At 39.6% G+C, this 14,292-nt stretch overlaps 1 protein-coding gene across 1 annotated transcript in view; it reads right to left on the reverse strand.

The window, feature by feature from the left end:
* The window catches only part of RELN (reelin), a 461,988-nt gene that overhangs the window by 108,199 nt on the left and 339,497 nt on the right, over nt 1-14,292 (reverse strand). Inside the window, exons 21-24 of the mRNA XM_046670156.1 lie at nt 11,655-11,847; nt 10,808-10,920; nt 5,164-5,301; nt 4,118-4,304 (exon numbers count right to left, since the gene is read on the reverse strand). Of these exons, the coding sequence (XP_046526112.1) occupies nt 4,118-4,304; nt 5,164-5,301; nt 10,808-10,920; nt 11,655-11,847 (631 nt within the window). The remainder of the gene's footprint in view (nt 1-4,117; nt 4,305-5,163; nt 5,302-10,807; nt 10,921-11,654; nt 11,848-14,292) is intronic.

Consider the following 14,292-nt stretch of genomic DNA (forward strand, 5'->3'; position numbering starts at 1 on the left):
CATGTGATGTGTGCATGCGTTTATAGGTGTGTGCATACATACACATGCGATGTGTGCACGTGTATATATGTGTGTATACATACACACGTAATGTGTGTATGTGTATAGACGTGTGTGTATATATACACATATGATGTGTATATATATATGTGTGTGTGTATATATACACATGCAATGTGTGTACGTGTGTATGCTGGAGTAATAGGTTAAGGCTCTCTCATTCCTGGAGTGTGGAAAATGCTCTCCAATTTCCCCCCAACATTCTAGGTTAAAATGGCTCACTGCTTTAAGGGTTTAGAGAAAATAAAACAAATTTTAAAGGAAATGCCTTCAGAATCTAGAGCCTTTATAACAAAACCTCTAAAACACTTCATAAATCTTCATGTTTTACCCTCCCACTAAATCTCCTTTAATCAAAATGCCACTAGAGTAATAATTCTACTACATTTATTTGAAAATAACCCTTTCTTCAGAACCTTATGTTTTCCAATTTTCCTTCATCTGTTCATACATTCCTTTCTTCAACAAATAATCATTGGGTGCCGATTATACCAGGCGTGACCCCATGTGTTACAAAACCAAACTTGAAAGGAGAGTTCATGGAAATGTGCAGTGAACTAATGACAACGTAGGGTTGGAGACCAAGTCCTAGGCCTTGTTGAGCCCCATTTGGTCACATGACCATTTATCAAGTCTCCAACTGATTCAGTCTCAAGGGTATTTATTGATACATAAACACCTAGCACATGACAAGTATGTCTGACTTGAACATCTTATCTAGAGTTAGCTCAGTCAGTAGGACTCTGCATTTTGCTGGGTATTATGAGAATAAAAATTAAAATATGATCTGGGGCTGGCCCAGTGGCGTAGTGGTTAAGTTCGACACTCCACTTCAGTGGCCTGGGGTTTGCAGGTTCAGATCCCAGGTGCAGACCTAGCACCACTCATAAGCCATGCTGTGGTGGCATCTCACATACAAAATGGAGGAGTATTGGCACAGATGTTGGCTCAGCGACAATCTTCCTCAAGCAAAAAGAGGAAGATTGGCAACAGACGTTAGCTTAGGGCCAACCTTCCTCACCAAAAAATAAAAACAATAAAAAAAATACGATCTATATATGTATAGAACACAAATGAGAGAGGAATTCAAAGAAAGCAGAGATCAGTGCAGTTTGCCATAGTCCCAGAAAGCTCCATGGAAACTGCAGGATTTGAGCAGGATGCTGCAAGGTTTATCGGGATGCAGAGATGATGGAAGGCATAAAGGTAGGCAGCGGAGAGTAAGCCAAGACAGGAAAATTGGCAAAACCTGGGTTGATGAGGATAGCCTCCTGTTTGGAGCAGAGGGCTCAGGTTTGGAGAAAGAAAATAAGTTATGTAGTTAGGGCAACAGCATTGGAGACCATCCTGAACATTTGTGACAGGGGAGTGACAGGCTAGAAACACATTCTTAGATAAATTAATCTAGGGTGGTTTGCAAAAGGTTGAAGGACCCTTGCCTCTGGCCCCTCTATGTTAATCATGCTGGTGGTGGGGGCGGCCAAACTGTGTACCCCACTTCTCTGCCAAAGGAGTGAGTACACGACCCTGGCTATGCCAATGACAGTACACCACTCCCCGGGACGCCAGGAACCTTCCCCAGATATTCCTATGATGCTGCTCAGAAAGCTCCGTGGCCACGGTTCTACTCTTCTAATGAGAGCTGACCTGAAAGCAGTCTTCTCTCAAGGAGAGAGCTCTGTGGGCATCTGAGTTTCTGGTTCCAGGTATCTCTGAGGCCAGTTTCATCTAAGCCGTCCCTGTGTTTTGATGACATGAACCAAATGTCCTCCTTTTTTGCTTAAGTTAGTTTCTCTCGCTTAGAATTCAAAACAGATCTGATCGATCCAAGAGAAAAAAATAAAAAGAAATGATCCTCAGATCTTGACACAAAAATGTAGGGAGAAAGCTGGTTTGGGAAGGGAAGGGGAGGATTTTCCTTTTGAAATGCTGACTGTACGTTAGCGGCAGGGCATCTGTATGGAAATATGAAATGGCAACAACCTGAAATTCATTCTCATAAAAGGTAATTATCGTAGCTAACACTTATTGAGCTATTTCTATGTGCTCAACACTGTTCTTCATTCTTTACCTGCATTTACTCACTTAATCCTCCCAACATCCCACTTGAGAAAACTGAGACATAAAAAAGATGTTATAACTCTGCAAGGAGAACCAGTTAATGACTTTTGGAGCCCAGGTACCAAGCCACGTAGTTTGACTCCAGTGATGATCATGAATTAAGTGGAAGAAATATTGATATGTAACCATTATATATTTATAATATCTGTGTGTATGCACACGTTTACTGGGGTGTGTGGATATATATTGGTTAGGGATTCATATCTTGTTTTAAAATTGATGCTTATGGGAGACACAATCTTCCCATTTCTGCACAATTATACAGTGTATCCAGATCTACGCAATGTGTATGGGTCACTTATTGACTATTATCTCTAACGACAATGATCGGGGGAGCTTCAATGTCAATGGATAAAAAATATCGTTAAATAAGATCCATCCTTGATTTTTTATCACTCTCTATCTTGTTTACTTGACAATTCTTTGTTCTGCACCTGAATCAAAACAAAACCTGTACCTATTTTTGTATTTGCATAAAATAACGTTTTGGATTTCTGCCCAAACAGATTCAGGAACACACGAGCCCTACGTATATCACCCACACCTGTGAACTTGTTAGGCGATGTGGAGGAGGACATTTCCAGTTGTCCTTGAACTAGTGGCTATAGTCCTTGTTGGAAAGAAGTGGTGTTAAGCATCCCACATTCTAAAGAGAGCTGCCAATAATTAGATACGTTGCTCAGGTTGGAGAAGTGGCCCTGCTCCCCCCTTGTCCTTTTGAAGACTATATGAAGAGATGAATTGGAGGAGGGAGGAAGAAAAGAATGTCCTGCCTTGACTGTAGCAAGGGAGGAGAGGAGGTGGTTCCCCTCCTCTAACCTCTCATGATGGGATTAGTGCCCTGATAAGAAGAGACACTTGAGAGAGCCTGCTTTTCTCCTCTTTGCTCTCTCCACCACATGAGGATATGAGAAGATGGCCATCTGCAAACCAGGAAGCGGGTCCTCACCGGACACCAGATCTGCAGGTGCCTTGATCTTGGATTTCTCAGCTTCGAGAACTGTGAGAAAAAACTGTTTGCTCTTTAAACCACCCAATCTATAGTATTTTCGTTATAGAAGCCCAAGTTGACTAAGACAGTCCCACATCAGCAGATGCCACCAGCAGCCACCAAACGGAGCCAAAATAGGACCCGAGATGTCTGCTCACCATGGACAGCTGGTCAGTTCCCCAGGAGCAGCTCTGTACACCCTCAACCTCACCATTATTCCTTCTTCCTCCAATCATATTCTTGAGATTAATGGACTCACAATTTTAATATAGAAGTGCTTCTATGTGTTAAGCACTGTTGTACGTGATTTACAAGTTCTAAGTTATTTAATCGGCATAATAATCCGTATGAGGTAGATACTCTTATTCTCTCCACTTCACAGATGAGGAAGCCAACTTACAGAGAAGTTAAGGAATTTGCTCAATGTTACACAGCTAGGAAGTGGTAGAATCTGATGGAAACAGGCGGGCTCCAGAGTCGCTGCTCTAACCTCTATGTTCCACCACTACCTCCACCGCTCACCCCTCACCCACAGGCCGGCGCCCACACACCCTCCAAAGGCTGGGATGGGAAGAGGCCAAGATCCTGCCAACTCAGAGACCCTCAAGACAGAAACCCGGCTGGCACTGGAGGAAAGGAAAGCCGTGAGATTTAAATCAAATACAAGAGGGGCAGGAATTTTAAACTGGGCTAGCCTGGATTTGTAGTAACCAAAAACAAGCATAAAACTATGAGTTTCCCAAACATAGTTAAGTAATAGGAATTTGACAAAGCCCAGTTAAAAGCAGGGAATGTGGGGGAAAAAGAAAACCATCTCATATTTGTACCTTCCGAGTTCAGGCTGCTCCATAAATCGGTCACGTATTGAAAGAGTCATTGCTCTGATCACTGAGTCCCCCCAAAGTCATGCCTCAGCCATCACAAATGCCCAGGTCTTAGTCATACCTTGCTGAAATAGAGAGATGATCCAGAAGAGATGACCCCACACCCTTGTTCCGGTTTTACAATTTCTCCCCCAATAACTTCCTGCCAGTCAGACTCCCAACCATTCTGGTTCTCAAAATCCGACATAATCGTGGACGGAAGAGCAGCTTCCGGTTGGCAGTCAGTGCCTTGGTATCCCTGGTCACACCTGTGGGAGAGGAGGGCCAAGTAAAGAAGTCACAGTCTCATCTGTGACTGCCACGGCCATGCGACCTGCAGCATTTCCTGTCTCACTGTGCTCGGGGCTCAGCAGTCACACTAGATTTTTCTGTACGGTGTTCATCTGTGTATGGGGTGGTAACAACCTTCAGTTTCTCACACTGCAAAAAAAGTGGATAGAATCCTTTCTGAAAAGAACAGTGCTGTAACGGTAGAACTGACGTGTCAAGTAGTAATGAAGAAGGATATGGATGTGCTTGGGGGCGTCATGGGGAAGGAGAGCGGGATTCTCCTGCAGCCGTAAAAAGTCACATACAAATGTCTGTCTGCTCAACCAACACGTAACTCTGGCCACGTTTTACAGTTCCTCTTTCTGATTAAACGATGTCTCATTTAGAGTAAGTATTCGAGTGTGTTCCTCTCTCCTCCTCATTAGCGATCATCCCCACTGCCCCCTGTATACAACCTTGAGCTTCTGGCGAAGTGCTGTAGGAGAGCGTGTAGCAGTGTCTGACTGGCGCTTTAAGACAGCCAGGGGAAGGAAAGGGAAACTATACCAAGGCTCTTTTAACCACCAAAGAGGATTGTGGGGTTAATGAACAAACTGAAATTTAAACCCAGGAGGCCTCGTCTTGGGGTTAGATTTTCAAGTTTAGAATATATGGCTTTAGACTTATTTAAATGCAACAGTATCTTTTACATCTAAAATAACAGAAACGAAGATCATTTTCTTCGGGTTATTTCAGCATTTGTCAGTCTATCCGTAGAGCTCCGATGACAAGTGCTGTGGTCCCCTACACACACGGATCCCGAGAAGCAGGAAACCAGTCATGCTCTGTTGTGCGTACCTGCACAGGCCGCGGTCGCACGAGCCATGCCCGCCACACATGTTCGGGCACTGCTGCCCGATGTAAATGTTGTCCAGAGCCCACTCGTCCTGGGCTGTGTAATAGCTCTGACTCCAACGGAAGCGGGTGGCACTGGACCTAGAAACAAGGTACAGAGAGAAACGCAATATGTCAACTGACATGTGGTGGCAGAGTGAAGAAGGCCAGAGCCCAAATTCTTTCAGATGACTAACTTTCTGGAGCTTGTATTTAGCTGCCAGTCGTTTCTCTTTAGCGGTTTAATTTCCACTCAACTGCTATGCAATGCAACAATTCTATCATGAAGGAAAGTTAGAAAACTGCCTATTTTGTATATACCTCAATTTTAACTTAATTTGATATGTTTTAAAGAAAATCAAAATAGGAGAATTTTTTTTTGTTGTTGCACAGAGATTTGACGCTAGGAAAAGACAGGAAGTAAGAAAGAATATTTTTAAAAAAGTAAAGATATATACTAAACAGCCTTTCTTTCACAGATGAAAATGTGAGGTGTTTAGCTTAGGATAATAGAATTTCTTACAATGAACACATCAGTAGTTATCTAAAGACTTCTAGTTAGTGCTCAATATAAACAAAAGTTTTGCTCAGGGGTATTGTGTGGGGGTGAGGGCTCATGCTACAATGTGCTGTATTACAAGTAAGAACATCTGGGTGCTAAATTCTGCTTATTATTTCTGAAACATTAACTTGCTTGGGTTTCATGGACAAGCTGATGTTAAGTGGAGATAAAAAGTTAATCAGTCCATTACACAGAGAGAAACACCTGGGACCTGGATTCATCTAAACCAGCCATAAAGTCTAAGGAAGAGGATATTCTGAGAGCAATGTCAAGGCTTCCATTCATTGATCACCACAAAAAATCCTTTTAAAGTCACCTTATATTTTTCACCTCTAGAAACTTTCAAGGATCCGTGATTAGTTCTTATTAGTCAAAGTGCAAAACAAAAGAAAACGAAAAGGATTTGCAGGATTAACGTGCATGCTCAGTTCCACCGATTAAAACCTCTCTAAGCACACCATCTACAGATAGACTCAATCTTAACGGCTCCGAACGATCCACTAAAGTCTACTGCATCAATTACCCACATATTAAATACTCCCTAAGTACATAACAGACTGTTAAAATCCAGACTAAGCCTTTATTGTTTATTTTACCAATGATCTGTGGCTAACAGGTTGCTTTTTCCTTCCTAGTAGGACAATTCCAGGGTTCACTGAGGTCCGCTGCATCTGAGTGCTCGTCATGGTACAAATGAGACAGATGCACCTCGCTATGGAAATAGTTTCTATTTGTAATCTAACAGCCATCGCAATTTTCATAGTCCCATTAAGAAATGGTTTCTAGAAAATCCTGCTATAAAAGTAGGTACATTGTTGTGGAGCACAGAGCCCCACAGAAAAGAAGTAAATTAAGACTCACGCACCAGCGTCATGAAAAGGAGAGAGGACTATATTCTCTTAAGATTGATTATAATCCAAGTCAAGTCTAGGGCCACAGGTGTCTAGACTGTGAGCTCTTTTGGGGAGACGGATATCTGTTGTTTCAATAGTTTGCACAGGAACGGAATTAAGTAGGTGTCCAAAAAAAGTCTGCTAAATAAATGAGTCAATGAACGGAGGACAGGCCAGGAAAGGGCAGCTTGTTTCTAACTTCTGTAGGTAATGGAGTGAATAATGTGTTCTTAGTCAGGGGACCCGACCCCCAGGATCCTGGCTGTGCAATTTATCAGCTGTGTGACCTTTAGTGAGAAATTTAAGCCTTCAGGGGCTTCTAGTTCCTAGCCTCTCAAATAAAGGGCTTGGGCTAACTGACGTCTAAGATCCCTTCCAGCTCACAAATTTAATGATTACTCTGGTGGTTGGTTGACCGAGGTGATTTTATTTTCTTTACAGTCACATGCCTACCTGAAACCCATGGCATACATTATTTTGAAGTTTTGATATTTCAAACATTAAAATGGGGGTAGAGGGTTTCAGAAACCTGCCCTGGATTTTCCAGTGTACGGATGCTTCTAAACAGTCACATGTAGACATTCTAAATTCTTTTTCTAACTAAATTAATCCTTACGTGTATCTTCTGAACTCTTGAAAAACATTAACATTTCTTTAAGATAAAAAGCTTAAAGTGGATTATTCCATTTAAAATTACCATCCACAGTTTAATGTGCCGATGTTAATTAACAGAAAAGGAAGCAAAAAGAGGGGGAATATTGGCTTTGTTTTTTGTGAGAAAAAAATTAGCGGTTTGAGTCACCTCCAGCTGGTCACCCAGGAGAAGGTGCGATCCCACTCATTTGCAGCTGCATCACGGCTAAATATTGCCCTCAATACAAATATTTAATCTGCCAATTCTCTCCCTTGCTCTCAAAACTAAGTATTCTTAGGAGAAAAGTCTTGCGTCCTTTGGCTGGAGTCTGAAAGTGAGACTTCCGCTGTGTGGATCATGAAGTGAAGTTGACTTCCATTGCAAATCCAAACTATGGATTTCCCAGGGCAACAAAAGTTGACAGTCTTTTCTTTACTTGATTTTTTCCCCCCATATAAACTTCTAGACTGAAATAAAATAGCATTGACTCCTCTCTTGATAGTTAGGTAACCTGAGGAATCAAGGGAAACGAAGGCTGACTAAACGGTATTTTCCACCTTCAGAGTTACTATAATCACATTTACCCAATTATTCCGAAACTCATTCAGTCATTCGGTGTTGATTTGTTTATGAAATCAGCAACTGATGGCTGTTTGGGTCTCATTAGACCCTGTTCTTATGTAAATGTCTCTCATAAAGACAAAATTAATTTTCATTGGGTAACAAATGTTCAGTTCATATGCAATAGAATTTCTCTGAGCAGGTGTATTCATATTCAATATTTCCACTCTTAAGTTGTCCTATCTTCCTATCTAGCATATTTTCCAAAGTTAACAGATTTTTAATAATGTAGGGACCACATTTGCTTGAATGCATTCAGTTTATAGGTGCATATGCTTGAAAGCAAAACAGCAGAACAAAGATCTGCCAAAAGGAATTCTGCTTCAAACTCAACGGGCCTCTCTTTTTCCAATGCTCGAGAAAAACAAGCTATTTGCAAAAGTTATCAAGAATGGCAAGGAGAATAAACGTACTTTATCCTTATAGCTGAGCTTTTAAGCATTACAGATCCAAAACAATGACAATCACCAGCTGAGCACTATTTTTTCTTTGAAATTTAGAAATAATGTTTAGTTTAAGTGTTCCTAGGAGTGTTAAAATAAATATCCTCTTGGGGGTTGTTTGTTTTTAAAAAATATTTTTACTTTCTTTATCCAGGGCTTCGAAGGAAATTTGGAAAAGCAAAATTCAATTAATTACTTACATGCACTTAAAGGCAAATAGAGGAATAATGAAGTAGATTTTTTTCTGTTTGTAAAAAGAGATACACTGTAATAAAATATCTCTTTGGTTCACTGAGGCACATTGACTTACAATTCTATTTAACTGCCCAACATCTAATGAGTACCCCACTGCACTGGAAACAGTTTAAGGGTCAATCTATTTTCTCTCAAATGTCTAGTAAACATTGATGAGAACTGACCTTTTCTGACAATGCCAAAACTTTCAACTATCTTTTCAGCTAAGAAATAACAATGTGACATATAATTTGAGTGTAAAATAACCTGCAAAGGTTTTTTTGATAAATGACAATATTTTTAGGATACTGCCTAAACTACGTTAATTACGAATAATAGTTTATAACATTTCTGGGGATGAAAAGACATCTCTAAAATACACCATCAATATTATCTTTCCATCATAATTTTGAAATTGTATCCCACATGTCAGAGAATAAAAATCAGTGTTTTTTTAAATAACGAGAGTAATGTACTTAACGGCAACAAAACGAAAAAAAAAATAAACCTCAGTAGCTTTGCAACAATCCGACCAGTATTTCAACTGCTTGATGTGTTGGTTTTTAGAATCTTGATAGATACGCTTGGAATATCATTGAAATTAGATGAAAGTCTTGATTATATTCCCAGCAGTAGACATAAAAAAGTAGGATGTTAGAGAAAGTAGCGAATTGTTATACAAAGCATTAATAGAGTATTGAGGAAATGGCTCACAGTTGGATATAAAAAATCTGTGGAAATCAAATTTCAAGCATTTTATTCCAACTGACATAATGATGAATCCTCAAAAATAATCAAGGAGGCATCTTATATAATGCAGTAATTCAATCTTCCACTAAAAGAGGTATAATAATAATTCTAAGTGTTTATCTAAACAACTGTTTTTGTGTAGAGCCTAACTTCCATATAAAATAATCAGAGAAGGGTTTATTTAGTAATTTTCTCTTCACAAAAGGGCTCTTGGAAGGCAGATACCACCGAAAAATGTAATTGTTGTCTCTTGTATGCTTTTCCTACTACACAAATCACAGAATCCTAGAATTTCAGACCCACAAGGGATCTTTAAGATCATCTCATTAAACCTCTTCATTATACTCATAAGGAATCAGGGTTGAAGAGGTTGTGAATGGTTAAAATCACATGGTTAATCAATCATTCGTAGAGATATACTAAGAACTCAGGCTTTCTCATTTCTAGTCCAAGACTCTTTCTTGGGTAAGCTCATCATGTCCCAGGGCTTTAAAGAGTACTTATAGTATTTAACTCTTCAGTCCAAACCTCATTGGCTTCTTGATATTTCTGCTTGGATAGGTAAATATGGCAAACTTCATATCACAAAAACAGAACTCTTACTTTCCTGCCCCAAAACCACACCTTCTTCAGTCTTTCCCATCCCTGTCATTGGTACTGCCATCCAACAATCTTCCCAGGCTCAGAATTTAGAAACTGTCTTTGATTTTTCCCTTTCTATCACAGTCCCCACGTAGTCCATCTAGTCCATCCAGCCCTATTTGATTAAAACATATTTCACAAATGACGATTCTTGCCATGTCTGCTACAGTCATACTCCAAGTCACCTAAACAGGTAATGCCTGGAACCGCCTGACTGGTCACCCTGTCTGCACTCTTTCTCCTACAACCTATTCCTCATACTGTACTCAGAGCGATCAACCTAACACGAAACAGTGTAATACTGTATTTGGGGAAAAAAATGTGCTTTTCTCTTTCACATTTTCAAATGTTTAATTTTATTCCTAGTTACTGAGGCTTCCTGCGGAATGATTTTTATTGTTACTAAAAGAATGTGAATAGAGAAAAAGAGTGTATATTAGGCTTTTGAAATAGAAAGTAGGACTTCACAGCAAGAGAACAGCCTTGCAATCCAAACTGTCTTGACATAGGAGTCTAGATTCTGGTGTCATTCCCTTTTATATGTCAAACCTAAAGGAATAGGCTCACTGAGTTCTTCCATAAAAAGAAAAGTTGGGGCAAAAAGAGAGGTCAGAAAAACCTAGGAAAATTTGGTTTGAAAACCAAATTTTCATTAGCTCTATTTTTCAAGTATCCTCAGTACAAAAGAAAGATCTGGGTCTTTTGATGATGAAAGAAAATAAAATGCATGCATCTTGCCATTGTCTTAACTCTTCTTCATATTCAAGTCATGCTAACAGAGATGGTAAAAGTTAAAGCGACGATGATGTCTGAAGATGTCATGTCTCACCAAGTTTTCTGGGGAAGAAGCACTGTGACTCTCCTCCACTGTGTGAACTCGCTGGCATGGTAAATACTTGCTGATGTGAACTCCTGACAACTTGGCATACTCGGAAGGCATTCCTAAAAGAGAGTCAGGCAAAAATTAAACCCAGCTTCTATTTCCTCCAGGGGCTCACCATAAGTGAAAAAGACCTTAGAGAGATCTAATGTCATAATCTTAACCATTTGCAATAGGGATGCAATCCATGGTTTTTTCCTTCCATGAAGCTAAAATATTTGGGAAATGAGATGCCACAATGGAATTAAATGTCTTCCAGATCCACTTTTTGACCTGCTATCATAACATTGGCATTTGGTAAAGTTATTCTATTCCCTATGATATTTATGCATTTATTGCAATGTCAGATTACTAGTATGTATATATAAAGAAGTATATTTTATTCCAAGAAACTGGATCTATGTATTTCCTTTTTGTTTTTTAAGACAAGACACACCATATTTTTAATAGAGTCTACCTATGGGTAAAGAAACTTAGAAAAGAACCGATGAAGACACGCTACAGGGAAAGAAGAAAGAGACGTTACATAGGAAGAGGATCAGAGAAAACACCATCCTAGAGTATGCAGTCCTGAGGTTATTCCCATTTCTTTTTTACTGTCAATTATCCTTTAGTATCTGATGGTGCAGAATGTGGCATCCTTGGAATCTGCTGCAAGACTGACTTTACGTCAATTCTCTTACAAATAACAATGTTCCTTTTCAACCAAACCTAAACCTGTAGAATTGTAATTCTTTTGCTTCCTATGGAAAAAGAAGGGGCTACCTATCACAAGCTTTAAAAAAAATAGACTGACCTCTTGCACGAGGTGCCAGGTAAGGCCGTGGTTGGTTGAGTACTCCAGTTTCACCTGGTTGTCCATGTGAGGAGTGTATTTCTTGCCACAGCCCATCACCAAACTGAACTGAATCATATAGGATGCTCCTGTCTGCATTGATTGGGTCTCCACATAGCGCATACTTGAGGCCAGTTTAGAATCTCCTGTAAAACTGAAAGAGGTGGAAATCGGAAAATTAAAAACAACTATATGTATAAGTTAACCTCTTCATTTCATATCATGCACCAAAATAGTTTCATTTTACTTGTTTAAACCTTGCCATGTTCTAGAAAGCATTTCAGTCAATCTAATACATGCAATTTAAAACAATCTTCCTATCAAAGCAGCAATTTTTTTTTTTAAAGTTAACACTTAGAGTTGTCAAATGTACTTGGAAATGAGTATTCACTCATACGTTGCTCGTGAGTTGAAACCCTTTCACTCATTATTCTTACTTCTTGGAATCTATCCTAAGGAAATAATCCTAAATTCAAAGACAATTTTATGAAATATGGTGAATATTGGTTTACTTATAATAGTAATTGGTAACCATTTCAATGTCAAATTATAGGGAAAATGGAATGCTTAAGTAAAATAGCCGCTTGACAGATTATCCATATTTAAAATATTTATGAAGGTAATACAATTAAATTAACATGCAAATGATAAAATGAGATTAAAAAAATCCACAAAATGAGGGGCCAGCTGGGTGGTGTAGTGGTTAAGTTTGTGTGCTCTGCTTTGGCAGCCCGGGGTTCGTGGGTTCAGATCCCAGGCACAGACTTACATACCGTTCATCAAGCCATGCAGTGGCCAGGTCCCAAGTACAAAATGGAGGAAGACTGGCACAGATGTTAGCTCAGCGACAGTTTTCCTCAGGCAAAAAGAGGAAGATTGGCAACAGATGTTAGCTCAGGGCCAATCTTCCTCACCAAAAATAAATAAATAAAAATAAAAATTAAAAAGAATCCACAAAATGAGACATAAAGGAAATTCATCACAATGTTTACAGTAGCTGTTTGGTGGTGGGAAATTGGACAATTTAAAAGTTTTTTTTTTCTTATTTTCCAAATAGTCTTTAATGCTCAGGCATTAAATACTGAAAATATTTACATCATAATGTAATTTTAATGGTTGTGCCTCAAGTCAGTAAAATTCATGTGTTTTACTGGGTACCAATTAAGTACTATGTAATTGTAAACCGTTTGAAGGCAGACACAATTACTTTTTTAGAGACAACTGCTCAAGGATTTTATAATCTATGAGAGGGGGTTAAAATATGGGCACATTTTCACTGTAGTTGATATGGGTCAATGTAAATACTCCCAGGGCCAACCAGGCTGGGGCTTGTCTGTCACAGTACTTGGTACTGCTCTTCTCAAGTGGTCCAGTACCACTCTTCAACGACAATTCCTATTAAGGGGCCTAACTGACATAGACAAAGGAGATGCTGCAATATTCTGTGAAGTCTTTGATGCATTTAATATTTTTCCTTAATCATCCTTTGCTGAATCAGAAAAATAAGGAGTAGTTACCCTGACTTGCGTCTTGCAGATTAAGATGTTATTTAAAGATGAAACATTGTCCACAAAGAGGATCAACATGGGCTTGGGCTCAAGATTATAAAATGTAAGCTTTTTCCCAATAATGACTAATTACTGTTTAACTAACAGGTTTAAATTAAGGTTTTGCACTTGGACAACGAATAGAAGAAGAAAATGTAAGAGCCTCAACCTCTGCATTAACTGAATGTTCAATAAAAGGAAGGGAAAAGTCATATTCGGTACTGCTGGTCTTAGAAATCCAGTGCTTACACCTCGTTTATTGTTATTAATAAAGCTGCCCACCAGTTGTTGGGTCTAGGCCATATCCAAAGACTGTGCTAAGTGCAAGACCCACACTGTCTTCCTTAATTCTATCCTTACAATAACTCTATGAAGCAGGAAAGTTTTTTCTTCTTAATAAATGAGAATATGGAGATAGTAACTGGTAAAGACTCAATGAGAAGTCAGCCTTGCCTGTCTCCAAAACCTCTTAACCAACACTATCTTTTTGCCCTTCTATTACTCTAAGATGGAGAAGAAAACACTGCAGTTTTGAATAATTTTCATTTAGAGTTAATTTAAAAATCATTGGCTTCTGAGGAGACTATACAAGGACTGAAGAGGTGAGAAGCTATGAGAGGAGAATAGAAGACGCAACAGACACCCACAGAGCCTTCTGAGTCCCCTAAAACCCAGGAGAAGATTCCCAGGGACTGTGTCAAGATGGTGGTGTAGGCAGACTCTGAACTCACCTCCTCCCACGGACACAACAAATTTACAACTACTCCTGGAACAATTGCCCCTGAGAGAGAATTGAAAACTGGATAAAAAGAACCCCCACAACAAGGGGTGGTGCTGGCTGAGGTGGAAGAGGCAGAAATTCCTTTCTGGAGAGAAAAAAGCCATCTTCAAGCCACAGCACCTCATGGCTGGCCAGGAGCAATCCTAAGGTTCACAGCCTTCCCTGGAGGAGTGGGGGATCTGAGTGGGGGAGCCTTACCACAATAAGCAGCTTTTGGACTCAGCACAACTGAGACAAGTGTCATAATATCCGGCTTTTCTGGCTATTAACT

Source organism: Equus quagga, chromosome 8 (genome assembly GCF_021613505.1).
Source record: "Equus quagga isolate Etosha38 chromosome 8, UCLA_HA_Equagga_1.0, whole genome shotgun sequence".
Taxonomy (NCBI): Eukaryota; Metazoa; Chordata; class Mammalia; order Perissodactyla; family Equidae; genus Equus; species Equus quagga.